The following is a 21,272-nucleotide window of genomic DNA, read 5'->3' as shown; positions in this document are numbered from 1 at the left end:
AATGCTTCACCTAATTTTCATAATTTTTCTGTGGCACCACATCTCAAATACTTCGAATCTCTTCATTTCCAGTTGCCCACAGTCTATGATCCAGTACCATACACTACTGTGCCCCAAATGTAGGTTCTGAATATCTTCATCCTCAAAATAAAGCCGGTGGTTAATATTAACTGATTTATTTTGGCCAGGAAAACCATGTTTGTCTGTGATTATCTGCTTTTCATGTCCCCATAGCTTCATCCGTCTTGTATAAGTTGGATTTCAAGGTAGCAAAATAACTTAACTGAGGTTTATTTCATCACTAAACTCATTTCAGCTACTCCTAATTACTTTCGTCTTTCGATTTCCTCTCAATCCATATTCCGCACTTACTCGACCGTTTACTCCATTCAAAACATCCCGTAATTCTTTTTCACTTTCACTGAAGACAGCAATGGAACCAGAGAATATACAATGGAAATCCGTTCACTCTGTATTTTAATGTCATTCTTGAACCTTATTTTATTTCCGTCATTGCTCTTCGAGCTATAGACTGTGCAGTAGAGGCGAAAGCCTATTATCTCCGTATTGCACCCTGTTCTTCACTTGTCATGAATCATTGTCCCCAAAGTCGATGGTAAATTTAACACCAGTCATACTGCTGACACTCCTCATTATATTCCATTTTCTTCGGTTACTCTCAGTCCGTAATATGTGCTCCTTAGCCTACACGTTCCGTGCAGCTACTCCTGTAATTCTTCCTCACTGAAGGCAGCAATGTCATCATCGAAAATTATCAGATATACTCTTTCACACTGAATATCAATGTCACTAGGAAACGGTCTTTTACTTCCTTCAACATACATTCGATTTACACTTTTAGCGTGAGGGAAAATGCATGCACTCTGCCTTTTTAACCAGAGCACGTGTCTCTTGGATTTCTATTCTTATTGTTACCCCATGGCCCTTGTACATCTTACATGTTTCTCGACTTTTACTATACCTTACACCTCTTTTCCTAAAGATATTAATCTTCTTCCACGGTCTTGTGTTATCATAAGCGTTTACTAGTTCAACAAATTCTATGAGGTGTATTGATTTTCAGTAAGTCTTGTGTCTGATGTCACTGGACCGAGCGAGGTGGCGCAGTGGTTAGCACACTGGACTCGCATTCGGGAGGATGACGGTTCAATCCGGTCTCCAGCCATCCTCATTTAGGTTTTCCGTGATTTCCCTAAATCGTTTCAGGCAAATGCCGGGATGGTTTCTTTGAAAGGGCACGGCCGATTTCCTTCCCAATCCTTCCCTAACCGGAGCTTGCGCTCCGTCTCTAATGACCTCGTTGTCGACGGGACGTTAAACACTAACCACCTCCCTCCTCCACCTCTAATGTCACTGGTAATGAAACTAGTACTCCAAAACGTCTTCAAACAAACAACAATTTGTATCAAAGAATTTGGTGGGGAAATGAGGTACCGCTGATGTAGTGGACGTGTTCCAAACAGATTCTGCTGAGAAACTCCTCGTTGCTTACCTTACCAGTTCAGCTAATTTTCATCATTCTTCTGTGACACCACATCTCAAACGCTTCGAATCTGTTCCTTTCCAATTGCCCCCAGACCGACGTCGTAGTCAAATTCATCCACCGAATGTTCTGATATTTTTTCTGGTCGAAGCCCTACCGCTTTGTTTGAATTCATTATGTTATAGCATCATTATTCCACAGCTGAGCTGGCCGACGCAACTACCAAAGGCATCCAAACTATATCCAGAACAAATGATACGTCTCTTAGTTATGATTGAAGCATTCACGTTATTTCAATCGCTTTCATCCATCGATTTGTAACACATTTTTCCTTTTAATGGAACGTAAACACTTTTTCTGTAACACGTTTGAAACTTGACTAAATACTAACACGATAATATAGCGGATATCGCGGCAAACCAATGGAAAGCCGTCAGAAGCAGAGGTCCCACAAACGTCTAAAACATGAAATAACGAAGCCTGACAAGCTGTCAATTTTTTTACGTAGGCTGTGGTCTTTGTTCAGCAGTTAGTCCACGAACCCATGCGAATTGTAAATGGTCGCGAAAACACACTTGACCTCTTAGCCACAAACAATCCGGAGCTAATAGAGACAATCATGACTGATACAGGGATTAGTGATCGCAAGGTAGTTGTAGGTAGGCTCAATACCGTTTCTTCCAAATCCACCAGAAACAAACGCAAAACAATTTTATTTAAAAAAGCGGATGAAGTGTCACTAGAAACCATCCTAAGAGACAATGTCCATTCCTTCCGAACTGACTATGCAAATGTAGACTAGATGTGGCTCAAATTCAAAGATATATAAGCAACAGCAATTGAGAGATTCATACCTCATAAACTGGTAAGAGATGGAACTGATCCCCCATGGTACACAAAACAGGTCCGAACGCTGTTGCAGAGGCAACGGAAAAAGCATGCAAAGTTCAGAAGAAAGCGAAATCCCGAAGATTGGCTAAAATTTACAGACGCGCGAAATTTGGCACGGACTTCAATGCGAGATGCCTTTAATAGGTTCCAAACCTACCCATCGTCTCGAAATTTGGTAGAAAATCCGAAGAAATTCTGGTCGTGTGTAAAGTACACAAGCGGCAAGACGCAGAGACGCAGTCAATACATTCGCTGCGCAGTGCCGATGGTACTGTTACCGACGACTGTGCCGCTAAAGCGGAGTTATTGAACGCAGTTTTCCGAAAGTCCTTCACCAGGGAAGACGAATGGAATATTCCAGAATTTGAAACACGAACAGCAGCTGGCATGAGTTTCTTAGAAGTAGATACCTTAGGGGTTGCGAAGCAACTCAAATCGCTTGATACGGGCAAGTCTTCAGGTCCAGATTGTATACCGATTAGGTTCCTTTCCTATTACGCTGATACAATAGCACCCTACTTAGCAATCATATACAACCGCTCGCTCACCGATAGATCTGTACCTACAGATTGGAAAATTGCGCAGGTCGCACCAGTGTTTAAGAAGGGTAGTAGGAGTAATCCATCGACCTACAGACCAATATCATTGACGTCGGTGTACAGTAGGGTTTTGGAGCATATACTGTATTCAAACATTATGAATCACCTCGAAGGGAACGATCTATTGATACATAATCAGCATGCTTTCCGAAAACATCGTTCTTGTGCAACGCAGCTAGCTTTTTATTCGCACGAAGTAATGGCCGCTATCGACAGGAGATCTCAAGTTGATTCCATATTTCTAGATTTCCGGAAAGATTTTGACACCGTTCCTCACAAGCGACTTCTAATCAAGCTGCGGACCTATGGGGTACCGTCTCATTTGTGCGACTGTTTTCGGGATTTCCTGTCAGGAAGGTCACAGTTCGTAGTAATAAACGGCAAATCATTGAGTAAAACTGAAGTGATATCAGGTGTTCCCCAGGGAAGCGTCCTGGGACCTCTGCTATTCCTGATCTATATAAATGACCTGGGTGACAATCTGAGCAGTTCTCTTAGGTTGTTCGTAGATGATTCTGTAATTTACCGTCAAGTAAGGTCATCCGAAGACCAGTATCAGTTGCAAAGCGATTTAGAAAAGATTGCTGTATGGTGTGGCAGAAGGCTGTTGATGCTAAATAACGAAAAGTGGTTGGTGATCCACATGAGTTCCAAAAGAAATCCGTTGGAATTCGATTACTCGATAAATAGTACAATTCTCAAGGCTGTCAATTCAACTAAGTACCTGGGTGTTAAAATTACGAACAACTTCAATTGGAAAGACCACATAGATAATATTATGGGGAAGGCGAGCCAAAGGTTGCGTTTCATTGGCAGGACACTTAGAAGATGCAACAAGTCCACTAAAGAGACAGCTTACACTACACTCTTTCGTCCTCTGTTAGAATATTGCTGCGCGGTGTGGGATCCTTACCAGGTGGGATTGACGGAGGACATCGAAAGGGTGCAAACAAGGGCAGCTCGTGTTGTATTATCACGTAATAAGGGAGAAGGTGTGGTCGATATGATACGCGAGTTGGAATGGAAGTCATTAAAGCAAAGACGTTTTTCGTCGCAGCGAGATCTATTTACGAAATTTCAGTCACCAACTTTCTCTTCCGAATGCGAAAATATTTTGTTGAGCCCAACCTACATAGGTAGAATGATCATCAAAATAAAATAAGAGAAATCAGAGCTCGAACAGAAAGGTTTAGGTGTTCGTTTTTCCCGCGTGCTGTTCTGGAGTGGAATGGTAGAGAGATAGTATGAGTGTGGTTCGATGAACCTTCTGCCAAGCACTTAAATGTGGATTGCAGAGTAAACGTATAGATGTAGATGTAGATCTTGTCGCTAAACTTGATGAAACGCTTCGTGAAAACCGTCGCTTCACAATAACCGAGCTTTCGCTTGCTTCTTGACAAGTTTCACTGACTTTGTTGTTTGAAATTGTCACTCAATAGGTAGTCTCCCACAAATTATGTGTACGATAGGTGCCCAAAATTCTTACAGAGCTCCATAATAAAAATAGCAAAAGGGGTCCAGTTGACATTTCTGGAGGCCTACCACACACATGATGATTCATTACTGGATCGAATCGTAACCGGTGACGAGACTTGGGTAAAACATGTCAATTGCGAGACAAAATTACAGTCCATGGAGTGGGGGCACGGAGGGTCCCCCCAGAATCCAAGAAAATGTTTGCAAACCTCGTCAGCAAGGAAGTTGTGGCGACAGTGTTTTGGGGTAGGTAAGGTACACTTCTTATTGATTTTCTCTAATCTTGAGCCACCATAATTCTGCCAGATACTGTCAAACATTGCTCAGTCTTAGAAGAACAGTTCAAAACAAAAGCCGAGGAAAGCTGACGTCCAAGCCGGCCTGTTCTAAGGGCTTCAGTCCAGCACCGCGGGACTGCTAGGGTCGCAGGTTCGAATCCTGCCTGGGGCATGGATGTGTGTGATGTCCTTAGGTTAGTTAGGTTTAAGTAGTTCTAAGTTCCAGTGGACTGATGACCTCAGATGTTTAGTCCCATAGTGCTCAGAGCCATTTGAATTTGGGCTGACGTCCAAAATTTTGTCTTTGCACGCAATGCCCGAACTCATTACGGCAGACCGCACTAAAGAATTCCTTAATTCATTCAAATGGGAAATTTTTCCTCATCCGCCCTACAGCCCCGGTCTGGCACCTAGCACCTTGTACTTGTTTACCAGGATGAAGAACTGGCTTGGAACGCAGCGCTTTGGTGACGACGCGGAAGTCCAGGGGAGCGTCACTCAGTGGCTGAAGTCTCAGGCGGCAGAATTTCACGACGAAAGTCTTTCAAAGCTTGTCCACTGCTATGATAAGTGCCTCAATGTGTTTGGTGACTATGAGGAAAAGTAGTATATCAGTCGCTTTTTCAGATGTATATAATAAAATTTATTTCTTGTACTTAGTTGTTTTTTTTTAAGTGACAAAAGTTTCCCGGTGCTCCTACCAGCGCTACGCGGACTTGTTGTTTATACGTTAGCGTGCAGTAATACGTCGCTATTTCTCTTGTAAGTTCTGACCTGCAACGGTGTTATCTTACCGCCGTGCGAGCATAAAGTCCACATTTTAGGGGGCACGAGAACGACCCAGAGCGCACGAAGTAAAACAGTCCATACGTGACGAATTTCATCTCGCGCATCACAGTGTTGTATGAGTTCACCTGACTATTGCGAGCAGCGTCGTGTGCATAAACTATGAACTGAAGACGTTTGCACTGATGGTGTGCGTTGTTTCACCGAGGTAAAGAAATTGATGCAATCTGATGGCCGTGTTTCGGTTGATCACGTAGGGTCAGCCTCCACACTCCTAGAGTTTTCGAATTTGCTTTTGAGGTAGCGTAAGACGTCTTATCTGCCTTCAGATCATAAGGAAACGTCATTAGTCAAGCCGCAGAGAAGTGGCAGGCCCTTGAGACCTACCGAGTCGTAAATAGAGTGCGTTAGATAAAGCTGTAACTGACAAAAAACATTCCTTCTTACTTGATGAATGGCCGTTTGCGGCTGATCGTAGTGTACGACGGTCAGCCGCCAACTTCCACGGGTTGTGGTCAGTGGCCCTCTTGTGTGTCGCGCTGTACGTTAGCTTCGGTACTGACGTCGTTTTCTGTTGTTTAATCGAAGTTGCTATTTAGTCAGCTACTGAGACCTATTACCGATCGATTCTCCCACCGATTTTCTTACAAATGTACTGAGAGCTGGTTAGGTTTCAGTATGGTCAATCGTTCGCTTCGGCGTGATTTGTTTACGGGTTAATTTGATATAATAGAATTATTGAGTGGTTTTAGTTTCGGATATAGTGATTATGTTTTACTGAATAATCAGTAGGACGCATCCGAGTGGAATGTGAATTCATAATAGACTGTTTTCTTTTGTGGGAAGAGCCTTTTTTCCTTTGTTACAAATATGTCACTGTGAATGATTATAACAACAAAAAGGAAAGAAAGAGCGTTTCTATCAACATTCTAACAAAATACTCGTTATTTTTAAGTAATTAAGAGTCTAAAATCATTAAACTTTAAAAGATCGGCTCTGATTACGTATATTACATGAGTGTTAGCTGAAATTACTAATGACCTCTCGTACTTTTTACCCAATTGGTTTACTTATAAACTATCGAAACGCATTTGAAACTTTTAAGTAACAATGGAAAGGTATTTTGTGAAGCCCGAATGGCTGCCCTCTCTTTACTGGTGATATTATACTTCATCGGCTTGGATTTCGTCAACCCACGACAAGTTTCACGACGTATTTCCTCAGCTGATTCAGGCGGAAGTCGAGCTGCAACGTGTTTCGTGATCTGAGGGAGCGTTCTGAAATTGTCTTACCGGCTGACAAAGGCAACGCTACAGTTGTTGTCTCCCATAAGGATAAGATGCAGAGCCTGCTAAATGACGATTCCTACCGGAAGGTCAGCGTTGACCCTACAAAGAAGGTGGAGAACAAGACGAGGTCGCTTCACAAGGACGCAGATTTACCGGAGGGTGACGCTAAGAAATTGTTACCCCAACGTTCGGTACCGCCTAGGCTATATGGACACTCGAAGGTTCACAAAGAGGGGGTACCATTACGCCCCATTGACAGCAACATCAGGGCACCTACATATTTGTTGGCCAAATACCTGACGGGAATATTAAGTCCTTATGTGAGTAAATGCCCTCATCACATCCGTAATTCAGTGGATTTTGTTAAACGCCTTGATATCTTCAGGTTTGATGAGTCAGATATCATGGTGAGTTTTGACGTCGTTTCCTTGTTTGCGAGGGTACCCCTGCGAGAGTCACTAGAATTGGTCAGAAGTTTGACGAGAAGACCACTGAACTTTTTAGGCATGTCTTGACTTCCACGTATATTCCTTTTAATGGAGAATACGACGAACAGACGGAGGAAGTCGCCATGGGTAGCCCACTCTCACCGGTGGTAGCGAATTTGTGCATGGAGAACTTCGAGGAGGAAGCCCTGTCGTCATCCGAATGGAAACCTACTTGCGTTTTCCGTTACGTGGACGACACGTTCGTTATCTGGCCACATGGTATGGACAAACTCCTTGACTTCCTTACATATCTAAACTCCATACACCCCAACATCAAATTCCCTATGGAGACTGAAACGAAGGTTAAATTACCTTTCCTTGACGTCTTGGTCAAGAGAAGGGCTGACGGCACCCTAGCTCGTGGGGTGTATCGGAAGACAACGCACACTGATCTGTATTTGCACGCAGACAGCTGCCACCACCCTTCACAGAGGGCGCACACTATCTCTGAGGCTGAGAGTCTACCCCAGGAATTGGAGTATCTGAGAACTGTATTTCGAAAAAATGGGTGCTCAGAGTGGCAGATTCAAAGTGCTCTCCACCCAACCACTACAGCACAACCTGTGGAGATGGATGAAATCACGAGGTAGGAGGTAGTCACTGCGTTTATTCCATATACAGGCGTACTCTCGGGGAAAATCGTCCGCATTTTGAAGAAACACCGGGTCGGAACTGTGTTTTGTCCTCCGAATAAAACTCGTGCACTGGTGGGGAGCGCCAAAGATGACCTCGGTTTGAGGAAGGCCAGCGTGTACCAGATTCCGTGTCAATGTGGCAAGTCGTATATTGGTCAGACGATGCATACCGTCGAGGATCGATGCCGTGAACACCAGAGGCACACTCGACTGATGTATCCGAGCAAGTCGGCGGTCGCTGAACATTGTTTGTCAGAAAATCACGCTATGGAATATGAACGTACGAGGATTCTGGTACAGACGTCGAGATACTGGGACAGCGTTGTTAGAGAGGCCATCGAAATTCGCACCAATTACGACCTCATAAACTGTGACTGTGGCTATAATCTTAGCAAGTCTTGGGAACCAGCGATTGGGTTAATCAAGAGTAAATCGAGCAAACGTATAGTTGTGACGACCACGGCGGACAGAGCCATCACAGCGACGTCATCTCAGATGCCGTCGCAATCTGTTCCACCGCGCGAACGTGGCGCGGGGCGCGGACAGCGGAGGGAGCGCGCCGTGGGCGGAGGGTATTTAAATCGGCCGCCGCCGTGACCGAACCCAGTTCCCTCTGAGCAGCCATAGCGTACGGATCTCCGTGCCGGCTCGTTCACATGAGCTCAGTCCGTCAGTTCACCTGATGATGGCGACATGTATGTTCGCCGAAATATTGTGACCGTTGGACACTGTAGACTGGCAGTACACCCGTGGATATTTTCATTGTTATGTGGACTACGACAACGACTGATGCGTAGGTCACTAGGTGGACATCGACTTTGCTCTACTGTCTATGTGGGAAATGTGGTCTTCTGGCTTCAAAGTGCGAATACGCCTGGGCGGCGCTTGCGTGGATGGCGACGTATGGCGAGACGTCAGGCAGCCTCCTTAATGTACATAAATCGTGAGATATGAATATAGGTCCAGGTCTGAAAGAGGAATTGCGTTGACCTCCTCAATGTGGCCGATACCTTAAGCTGCCAGTTGTCCTCTGTGGCCCTCAGATCAGACTTCTGCTTACATCTACTAAAGGGGATCAGGTTTGGAGTCGATGAACATTGCCTCCGCTTCCTCCGCAACATACGTGCTACGTCAACTCCTACATAGCATCACGGACCCTTCACGCGGTGCAAACTCTTCTGGTCCCGCAGCCCCTGTATCACTGCCTGTCAGCTGTGATGGATTAGTTTGTTAGCCAGTGGATGACCTTTAAAGTCTCACCCTTTCCAAGGCTTTAGGGGGTATGGGTCCTTACCATATTCCGGATAGGGCTCGAGACGTACCACACCAGCTCACTGCCTGATGCATATGCGCCGAACTCATACGCTCCTCCGGTGCATTGTCGGAATTCTCGATGCCTTTCTATCAATTTTTTTTTAGAACAACTAACTTTCTGCCTCTTTGCCGACTATGAGCTTGTTGTCGACGAGGGTGGTCTACAGTAAGATGCCACTGGCCCGCACTCCCACCGTGACTGAACAGAAGTTCACTACATGTGGCGCAGTATATGGAGTATATGGCGGGGGTGAGAGTCCCTTTCCCTGACACTGCTGCACTCAGAGTGGTACGTCGCCGTCAATGAGAAACAACTGAATCGTTCCTGTTCAAATGGTTCAAATGACTCTGAGCACTATGCGACTTAACTTCTGAGGTCATCATTCGCCTAGAACTTAGAACTAATTAAACCTTACTGACCTAAGGACATCACACACATCCATGCCTGAGGCCGGATTCGAACCTGCGACCGTAGTGGTCGCTCGGTTCCAAACTGTAGCGCCTAGAACCGCACGGTCACTCCGACCGGCAATCGCTCCTGTCTCCATCGAGTTCCCCTCGCGGAGTCTCCACTTTGCGTCACGTGCAGGATACTAGACATGGACGATCATCGCGTCTTTGTAGCCCATCAGTAGATGTGTGGCACTTGGTTCTGAGAATTCTGCCACTCCTCACACAAGCTGCTCCTGACCGAATAACAACGCTAACGATTTTTGTTCCCATAAGATGGGTACTACCTGCAGACAATGACTCACTCTGTGAATTGGTTCCATGGCCTTGCAGTTCAATGTTTTTATCCCACTGGTGAGAGGAGTGTTCTCGAATTTTGGACTGCCGCGAACAAACGACAATGTGCTATGGCCCGTAATCCGAAATACGGACACCGTTTTTCCAGCTTGTTTTGGAACACTTTCTACGCTCCGCAATGCAGTTGGAATATCCCTCAATGGGCAGTTGGTCTGACGCACTATTGCTGATTTTTTTGATACTATGATCCGATAAAGCTATACGCCTTTTTTTCGAGAAGACATGGATTTATTTGACCACAGCTACTGGCGCCTTCCATGGACTTCACAAACAGGTAATTGGGAAAAATTACAGAAATTGTCCGATATATACATTAGTTACCCTCTCCCTCCTTCCCTTTACTTCTTTTTTAGTTTAGGTAGAACTTCTGGGATAAACGTAGTTTGGGGGAGAACCCCTGGAGTCCTGAAAATACACCGGGCTGCAGATACACCTGGCTGAAAACAGCTTAAAAATCGTGGCGCTCTCCATCGGAAATGATGAAATTAAATATGGTGTTGGCCCAACCTTAGCCTTGATGACAGCTTCCACTCTCTCAGGCATACGTTCAATCAGGTACCGGAAGGTTTGTTGGGAAATGGCAGCCCATTCGTCACGACGTGATGAACTTAGGTAACGATGTCGGTCGGTGAGGCCTGTCAGGAAGACCTCGTCCCAAAACATCCCAAAGGTGTTCTATAGGATTTACGTCATGACTCTGTTCAGGCCAGAACCTTTACGGGGATGTTATTGTCGTGTAACAACTCCGCCACAGGCCGTGCACTATGAACAGCTGCTCGATCGTGTTAAACTGCTCTTCAACCGTGGGAAGCGCGAATGTTTTTAAAACATCAATGTAGGCCAGTGCTGTGATAGTGCCACGCAAAACAATATGGGGTGCATGCCCCCTCCATGAAAAACACAAACACACCATAACACCACCGTCTCCGAATTTTACTGTTGGCACCACACACGCTGGTAAATGACGTTCACCGGGCATTCGCCATACCCACACCCGGCCATCGGATCGCCACATTGTGTGCCATGATTCGTGACTCCACACAACGGTTTTTCACTATTCAATCGTCCAATGTTTTCGCTCCTTACACCAAATGAGGCGTAGTTTTGCATTTACTTCTCTCACCTGCCGCCTACCCGTCTTTGTACTTGCAGTGGATCCTGATGCAGTTTGGAAATCCTATGTGATGGTCTGAATATACACGGTCTCACAAAAAGGTACGGCCAAACTTTCAGGAAACATTCCTCACACACAAATAAAGAATATATGTTATGTGGGCATGTGTCCGGAAACGCATTATTTCCATGTTAGAGCTCATTTTAGTTTCGTCAGTATGGCTTCATTCTAACGTGATCAAATTGTAAATTTTCACAGTCAACATGTGTGTGGGCTGACGAGAATCCGCACGCAATTGTCCAATCACGTCATCAACACAGATTTTCTGTGAACGTTTGGGCTGGCATTGTTGGTGATGTCTTGATTGGGCCCCATGTTCTTCCACCTATATCATGATTCCATATGCGATACTGTACCTGTGCTGCTAGAACATGTGCCTTTACGAGTACGACACAACATGTGGTTCATGCACGATGGAGCTCCTGCACATTTCGGTAGAAGAGCTCGTACGCTTCTCAACAACAGATTCGGTGACCGATGGATTGGTAGAGCCGGACCAATTCCATGGCCTCCACGCTCTCCTGACCTCAACCCTCTTTCATTTATGGGGGCATTTGAAAGCTGTTGTCTACGCAGCCCCGGTTCCAAATGTAGAGATTCTTCGTGCTCGTATTGTGGACGGCTGTGATACAATACGCCATTCTCCAGGGCTGCATCAGCGCATCAGGGATTCCATGCCTCGGAGGATGGATGCATGTATCCTCGCTAACGGAGGACATTTTGAACATTTCCTGTATCAAAGTGTTTGAATCACGCTGTTACGTTATGTTGCTGTGTGTTTCCATTCCATGATTAATGTGATTTGAAGAGAAGTAATAAAATGAGCTCTAACATGGAAAGTAAGCGTTTCCGGACACATGTCCACTAACATATTTTCTTTCTTTGTGTGTGAGGAATGTTTCCTGAAAGTTTGGCGGTACTTTTTGTAACCCCCCTGTATGTCCACCTATTACGCATTACGACCCTCTTCAACTGTCGACGTTCCGTGTCAGTCAACAGACGAGGTCGGCCTGTGCGCTTCACTATCAAATCTGAAACAGTGGACCTAGGGATGTTTAGGAGTGTGGAAATATCGTGTACAGACGTATGACACAAGTGACACCCAATCACCTGGCTATGTTCGAAGTACGTGAGTTCCGTGGAGCGCCCCATTCTGCTCTCTCACAATGTCTGATGCCTACTGAGGTCGCTGATATGGAGTACTTGGCAGTAGGTGACATCACAATGCACCTAATATGAAAAACGTATGTTTTTTTGGGTGTCATGATACTTTTGATTACGTAGTGTATTTTTGTTTTTAGGGAAAGGTGACTGTGGCGAAGAGGCCCCTATTTTATGAGTTCCTTTACGGAAAAATGTATAAAGATCAGCCCATCTGACTAGTTCGAATCCTATCCTGCGCAAATTTACGACATTCCCCATTGACTTAAATCAAGGTCCACTCACTGTGAAGGTTTTTGTCTCCGAATCAACAGACTGTTATAATGTGTGAATGAGTGTCCACCCACTGTGTCCATACATATAAAACAATTGAAGGTTTACGAGTCTTTCTGCGAGGCTTATGCTCACATTTCAAGTCCCTGGGGAAGCGAAGCAGTTGGTGAAGCAATAGCGTTTCGTGAAATTTCTGCGATAACTGCATTAATGCAGATACTTATATGTAGTGTGTTTGTGTCTGTAGGAATTAATTTTCATTTAACACTGCATATCACAGAGAGAAGGCAGACAGAATCGTAAGACCTACCTTGATCTAGTTGTTATTATCCTGGAGTAAAGTTCATTGATGTCGAACAGCAGACACTTCCATAGGATGTAATGACGACCTATAAAAAAAGACACTAAAACTTCCCTCATTCCATCGAACAACGCGCTTGACGTTAACTGACGAGAGGGGACATCGGGAGTTACGGCAATCGGACACTTGTTGATAGCCCATTTGTAATCCAAGACTCAGATAATTTATTACAAGCATCTTGGAAATTCTTACGGCGCAAAGGAGCCATTTTACTGTCAACAGTATTGCTAGTCCTCCTTTCTGTAGCAAAATGCGTCACAAGATTGTTTATTTACTTTCCTCCGGGGTAGATGATACTCCCTCTTTTCCCTGAATGAGCCATGTTTGTTTTTTTTCCTTCCGTAAAAATCCTCTAAATTTATTGAGCTATTGACAAGGATTAAGGTGAATATCAGAGAAAACCCTTTCCTTTTTCGGGTGGGTTTGCAACTACTTTGGCTAATAATTCATCCTATCGGATTCTAGGTCAGAATATTTGATTCAATTACTCGTTGATTTACGAGTAAAGTTGTTATATTTAGTAGCACCAGACATACTATTCCTTGTTCTACAAGTTAATGACTTACAAACAGCAAACAATGGCGTGCCTGTTCAAGAAGTGGAAGCAACTATGGGGATGAAGTCTTCGATTTATATGTTCCACAACTGCCCGTCTCTATTTAATTAACTAAAATTTATTAATACTGACAATTTCACTATCTGTCCTGGATGTTTTAACGGTATCTACTCATTGTCACCACTTTTTCCGCTTGATAAATCGGGACTTCATCACAATCCATTCATTACCGGTGACAAAAATGTAAGATGATCCAGAAGACATGAGCTTAATCCCCCTCCTGCAGTATTGATCCGGGATGTCATGGCTTCCCTCAATCGTTCCACGCCAATTGCTAGAAAAGCTTCTTTGAACCAACGCTTCGTCTGGTTAATCTTTTACCTTCGTATCGAGTCACACTCATGTAAATTTTTTTTAAAGATATAACCACTATTTTGACTGTAGAACAGGTTTTATTTCACAATCTACATTTCCGCCTTAGTCCATTATCAAATGTTACAAGTATTATAAATCATTAGACACGAGTAGAACCCAAGTCATCGTCAAAACATGTATTTTCGGCTACATAAACTAATATTGTCAAAAATAAACGCGAGAATATTTGTGTAATATGCTAATTTATTGGCAATTAGCATGACTCAGTTGATATAGTTGTGAAAAAATTTACGACCAAATCACGGGTTTTTAAACTTTGTTACACTGTGTCTAGGCAGCTGGCTTAAATGGAAGGACTGTCTCTCATTTCGTACTGTGAACCATCATATCAAAAATATTTTAAGAGTATTTGAGCAGTATTTCCATAGGACACGAATAGATAAGTTTATCGCTAATTGTTTTGCCGGCCGGTGTGGCCGTGCGGTTCTATGCGCTTCAGTCTAGAACCGCGTGACCGCTACGGTCGCAGGTTCGGATCCCGCCTCGGGCAGAGATGTGTGTGATGTCCTTAGGTTAGTTAGGTTTAAGTAGTTCTAAGTTCTAGGGGACTGATGACCACAGATGTTAAGTCCCATAGTGCTCAGAGCATTTGAACGGTTTGAACATAATTGTTTTGTGTTTTAGAGGACATTATATTCGCCGTGACTATAGAAATGATTTGTTTCACATTTGTAATTTCGACCTATGGGCCATTTTCGAGTGGTACTGCAAAAGACTTTGTGTTAACACATTTCAGACTTTAAAATCCTCCGGCATGTATACATATCACAGTATTTCTACAGTGAAAAGGTTTCTTTTTCACAATAAATGTATACATATAGTAGGCTTTTAAGATCTGACAAGAGCTGAATCAAAATCTCCTGAAGCGCCATTTGAAAATGGCACAAAAGTCGAAACTTCAGTTGTGAAATAAATACTTTCTTCCGTCAAAAGCTCTGTATGACTGTGAACTCCGACTATGAGAAGTTGATTTGTTTGCTTTGTGTTTGTAAGTGCATTGAAGTAGAACGTTGTATCGTTTTAACAGTGAACTACCACTCTTGAAAAGGTAACTGTGACATAAAACTTCACAATGTTCTACAAGCAGCGCTCAGTCCTTTGATATGGTAAAAGGAAGGCCAATGTTGCTGGAGCCGTACTGCATCGTCTACACTGTTGCATAAACATCCAAAAATGAACCACTAATGCTGGACTCATCCACAGCAAACACTTGCGAAACATGTACATGAAAACATCAGCAATTATTTCAGCTACTAGTACTAGGATTGTTTAGAGCTATCACGATATGCTGAGTATGTACGATGTTACCTAGCGAAAATTTGTTCTTAACAAGGAACAGACTGCACTTTCAGGGTAGAGTGCTGTAAGATGTCTCGGTTAATAAAAGTATATTGCTGGGCCAAATATGCCCTTTTGATTACTACCATTCGCTGACACCTTGTTAATCTTTCCACGAATTCTTTTTTGCGTTAAACACGGTATGTATCCCTAGAAACCTCCACATCGTTGAGTGAAAAATGAAATCTCGAAAATCACTTGTTTCTCCTATTGTCTGATTTGTGTGCACGTTCCAGCAGCCGCACCAAAGAAACCAGACAGGCTTGAAATTTTGTTTTCGGAATAGATGGAGCGAGATATCACAAGCTGAGAAGCCTCTTTCGGCCTTACAATCTTGCTGCTACCACAGTTATGCGGAGGCATAAACACGTCAGCGAATTTCCTTGCGGTTCCTTCCCCCTCCGCACGAACACACATCACCTAAAGTAGTGTAAAATATGAAAAAAGTCACAGGAGTCTGGGAAGAAAATAAAGAAAAATATTTGTTGGACGCCTGCCTAATGGTTATGTCTGGAGGCCAGTGCTTCTCTTGGCGACGGCCGCTGACAGTGCGGCTGGTGGGAAATTCAATATCGCCGGCACCGTCAGGGAACGCAGCCAGCCAACAGAGTGTTAGAGGGTGGGAGTAGGGCGTGGGGGTGGGGGTGCGAGGAAGGGTGCCGGACGGCAGACAGAGTAGTCGCCCCGCTCACGGTGCTTCCGACGACACCAATTTCTCTTACACGAGCCAATTGAAACAGACTTGTTAAAGGCTTTAGAGCGTTTGTCACTATCTGGTAAATTCTCACATCTCACCAATTTGTCCGGTGTGACTCGCAGTTTAATTCACAGCTAAGCATTTTTCACACAAACACAATAAAAGTAAATGTTCCCACAACACTTGGCTCGCTGTCTATAGTTAAAACAGACGTCTCTGAAATGTAAGCTTATACTAAATTTTTGACACACTGAGCTAAACCACTTGAACACCGAGGCATGTATATTGAAATGAAAGACGCTGTTTCCCATCATCTTCGCGTGCACTAGATAAGATCAACATCTCCGAATATGAGAAACTGATACATTGGATTCCTACGAGTATTAAAGGTATTGAACACAAAGAATAAAAACCGCATAACGTGGGCGTAGAAGTTGTGGTTTGAGTATAAGCGGTTTTCCTGCGTGGCAGTTTTATAAAACTTCATCCTAACACTGCTACTTCTGACCGGGCAGCTTGGATGTTCAGTTTTGTTTGAAAATAAAGTAGTAAGTATTTTATCAGCTATACACAGTTAAATAAAATTCTTCCCCAAAGAGGTGGGCGTGGTGGCAGAGCGGTTCTAGGCGCTTCAGTCTGGAACCGCGCTGCTGCTACGGACGCAGGTTCAAATCCTGCCTCAAGCATGGATGTTTGTGAAGTCCTTAGGTTGGTTAGGGTTAAGTAATTCTAAGTCCTAGGGGACTGATGACCTCAATAATTAAGTCCCATAGTGGTCAGGGCCATTTGAACCATTTGAACATCCCCGATGAAAGTCAGAGCATTTCCAATAACTTTCATTTGTCTTGAAACGCTGTCTTTATTCCTACGGTAAAGCCATATATATGCCTAATAATATTGCCTCTAAAAGTACTTCAGAATGATGTTAAACATCAACTCTTGCAGGAGTGTAGGGTGTTACAACTTCTGAATGGAGCGTTGCCTCGCCTAATTTGTACTATTAGTCTTTTGATTTCCAACAACATCTACTCTCGCATGCAGATACCCATCTTCTCCATTCATTAGAATAGAGATATAACAAACGTTATTTAGTGCTAAAAAGAATAATACAAGAATACTTAATTAGAGTTTGGAAATTACAATAAATTTAACCTACAAACAAAAGTTCACATTCTACGGTATATGAAATCAGTGTATCCTTTGGATTCTGCAGTGACACTTCATTTATCCACACAAGATTAGTTGTTATAAATGTCAGTGTTCTTGTTCGCAGTATTATATAACAACAACTCTATGATAACTGGTTTCAGTTGATTAGGAAACAATCTCAAATCTACGGAAACAACGGAAGAAATGGATAAATTGCCTTTTCAGTTAATGTGAAACCACAACAATATCTAAAAAAACATAATTTTTATATAAAAATTAAAACATTAAAAGCAGTAAAAGAAACCCAAATTACCCATTACGTTCTTTGTTAAAAGCTTTTGATATTAACTGAAGAAATTTTTATCGTTGTTCTGTTGTTTCCATACATCTGAATATTGTTGCTAATCAACCAAACCAGTTATCGTGTATATTTTATTACATAATGAAAAATCATTAAAGTCTTTAGCTGTGTCTCTCTTATCTGGCGGTATCAGAAATTACACTAACCCACAAACACGGGATTCAAAATGTGGACCTTAAGAGCTATTAGCACTTGTCCGTCTTCGGTACTGTGAATCACATCTGCTCTACTGAAAGCTCTCTGCTGTTACAAAAGGCTAATGAGACTACATTTCCTTGTTTTTGTCCATGTATATGGCGTATAATAAACATCAACTGGTATGATTACTGAACGCTGTATTCACTGCTCTTGCGAAGTGCGGCACATACATTAGATCCAAATGGAAGCAGCAGTGTTTTGATGTGTGAAATGCTTCGACTTTGTAGTTTTATTTTTGCACTCGCTATCGTAATGGAGGTCCAAACGGGACACGGATTCGAGTGTTGCTTCTATTGGACAGACCGCAACACAAGATTATGTTTTCAATTTTTCGTGTAAAAGAATATGCTTCTACCTTTGCGAAGGTAAAAACGTGTTCATAGTTCTCGAGGGATGCATTTTAGATGACATGTTTACTGGTGAGTACTGTATTGTTTTGGTCTGTACTACCACCCTTGGAACAATGGAATGTTCTCTAATGACCTGTAAATGCCTATAAGCTAAAACATAATGTCTACCCGCTTAATATGACGTTGGTCCAACTTTTTAATGCAGTACGGTTGCAGTCCAGCTGCGTTTGACGAGTTCCTGATAAATTTTCGGAGGTCTGTGACACCAGATGTCTATGCACAGGTCACGTAGTTCCCATTAATTACGGATCGGTGGTTTGTCAATACGGAGCTGGCTCCTGATAGCGCCACAGATGTGTTTCATTGTGTTGAGGAATACGGTGACCAAGACATCAGTGTGAGCTGTTGTGCCCCTTACATTAAAAACTGAAACTAAACTAAACTCTGAACAGGCCATGAAGGCCCAACGGTACAGACCGTCCGCCGTGTCATCCTAAATCTACATGCATCACTGTATGTGGATATGGAGGGCCATGTAGTCAGCACACTGCTCTCACGGCCGTATGTCGATTTATGATACTGTGAGACCGGAGCCGCTACTTCTCAATCAAGTAGCTCCTCAGGTTGCCTCACAAGGACTGAGTGCACCCCGTTTGCCAACAGCGCTCGGCAGACCAGATGGTCACCCATTCAAGTGCTAGCCCAGCCCGACAGCGCTTAACTTCGGTAATCTGACGGGAACCGGTGTTACCACTGCGGCAAGGTCGTTGGCCGCTCCTTAAACTACTTTACCACAATTTTGGCCAATTATGAAATGACTCAGATGGCCCGCAGTAATGTTCGTGTAGTCCTTAGCTGTCACGTTGCCTTGCATTGCTACCACAGTTCCCATGGAAACACAGGTAAATGCACCTCACAGCATAAACTACCTCCAGTGGCCTGCGTCTGTGTTGTATTGCACGTTTTAAGAATCCGTTAGCCTGTACGACGGAGTATCCCGAAACGACCGCAGATCTTGTCCGATCAGGTGACAGAATTCCACTGGTCAACGGTCCATTCAACATGATCCTCTGCACACTGCAATCGTAATTAATAATCTCGTCCTGCTCGCCTCGGGCACCACATTTTGTGATGAGGTTGGGTATCCAACATCCTGTCGCTTAGTCGTGATCTCAGCGTCCCTCAAACACTTTACATTAATGTCCACCACAGTAGCAAGACAGCAGTCGACCAACTGCAACTTCTATGCAGTCTAAAATTTTACGTTCTGTACTAAGTGTGACTTTTCATCTGCGCAAGTTTTTCACGTTTTTACTTTTCATTTCTTTGAAACTTTCTACGGCACGAATTAAGTGTTCGCGAGGCCAGTCGTATTTTACATTTTGTATTTTGTCTGAATAATAATATTCATCTAGCAACTAACAACCGAATCCAAAACCCTTAACCACCAATAAGAGCTTCTCAATAACGTAGTTACCCTGTTCAGTAACAAGTAAAAATACAAGCAGAGACAATAATATTTTAACTGCGGTTGATGAATTTGGCCGTGAGATTAATTAAGATGGCTGATTACTTCAGGTGCAGAGGGGTAAGCAGGACGGTCACTGAAGTTTTAATGCGGCGGGTGGAACGTTTTAATGTTTGCCTTCCAGTACTTGCAACACACGGGCATACGTGACTTGCGTCCATCTGTTCCTACGGTACGAGTTTTGACACTGAAGTAACTTGGATTGCTGAATGCATATTATAGAGACGGTCGCGTGCAAATGTGGTAGTATTTGTAGCAAGGAATATGTAAATTAAATTAAGGCCGTCGCAAAAAATCGCAATGAGTAGAAGAAGAATGACATTCAAGGCATTCAGTGAACTTGTGTGATGGTGTCAAACATTGCAAATGTGTTTAAATAGAAGTAAAATTACTGCCATTAATAAGTTAATCGTCCGCTCGCCTAAGTAAAATAAGTGCTTCGTCAGGCCCTTACAGAGTCACACCTTTGAGACTGCCGAGGGTAGCAGCAATGTGAAACAGAACAGTCAACAGGAAGTGTTCCGAATGGTGCTGACATTTAAAAATCAGCCCTTGGAAGCCGGCTGAAAATTCAACACGCCCTTCCTACAGCTAGTCTATTTGGGGCTCAAAACACAGTAATCTGTGTAGGTTAGCAATTAATAATGACATAGGTACACATGCGGCCCATGGTGTCACACCACAAAGTCAGCGTAGGCTCTTGAGCAAAAAATTTTAGCCGGTCGGTGTGGCCGAGCGGTTCTAGGCGCTACAGTCTGGAGCCGCGCGACCGCTACGGTCGCATGTTCGAATCCAGCCTCGGGCATAGATGTGTGTGATGTCCATAGGTTAGTTAGGTTTAAGTAGTTCTAAGTTCTGGGGGACTGATGACCTCAGCAGTCCCATAGTGCTTAGAGCCAAAACGTTTTAAAGAACACTGCCTTAGATACCTGATGTATATGCTGGCTACAGGCTGTAAGCATACATTAGTTGTACTGCATATGAAACCTTTTTTCTAAAGTACCTACATGCATTGCTACATACATTAATGCAGCCCTAATCAGTACAACGCATCTGACATGCCATGTGTGACTGTTGTTACTGTACATACTTTATATGTAATCTCAATATTTAGATTTCCGACGCAAAGTAATTACGCAGCCACTGAAAGTAAATAATATCAGAATGTAAGTCAATACAGTTATTGTTTCACTGAATCTAATCTGAATAGACAATCATTGTTACTTAATTGTGGAGACAATACTTAATTCCTGGTACTAATAGTCAGCTGTCTTACCTCTGCGACAATAGATACATAATATGTGCCATCTAATTGTGTTCCACTGCTAGGAGCTACAATAAACCAATTTGCTTTATCATTACTTAAATAAATCTTGTCATTCCCATACCAGAGTGCTACATTTAATCAAAACAAAACAAAAACAGCCTCTTAAATATCCAATGGCACTTAGAGTCTACATGAGGAATATTTTGAATACTAATTGCACTTCAGAAGCGAAAATTTATGGACACATCTACATCGTTGGACATTGTTATTTACAAATAATTGAAATGTGTAATCAAATAGTAAGTTTATGAAATTAGTTCTTTTGACAAAACTTCCACAGACATTAATTCCTTACAC

The 21,272-nt window shown here is 43.2% G+C and overlaps 1 protein-coding gene and 1 pseudogene across 1 annotated transcript in view; one reads left to right on the top strand and one right to left on the bottom strand.

Annotated features, from left to right (window-relative positions):
- The first annotated feature begins 10,289 nt into the window (after positions 1–10,289).
- LOC124620195 (hemicentin-2-like) overlaps positions 10,290–21,272 on the top strand; it is a 172,952-nt gene continuing 161,969 nt past the window's right edge. Inside the window, exon 1 of the mRNA XM_047146864.1 lies at positions 10,290–10,341. Within this exon, the coding sequence (XP_047002820.1) occupies positions 10,290–10,341 (52 nt within the window). The remainder of the gene's footprint in view (positions 10,342–21,272) is intronic.
- LOC124620490 lies at positions 18,775–18,892 on the bottom strand (annotated as a pseudogene).

Source organism: Schistocerca americana, chromosome 6 (assembly GCF_021461395.2).
Source record: "Schistocerca americana isolate TAMUIC-IGC-003095 chromosome 6, iqSchAmer2.1, whole genome shotgun sequence".
NCBI classification, from domain to species: Eukaryota; Metazoa; Arthropoda; class Insecta; order Orthoptera; family Acrididae; genus Schistocerca; species Schistocerca americana.
The sequence above is the reverse complement of the archived record's forward strand: the minus strand, read 5'-3'. Positions and strand labels throughout refer to the sequence as shown.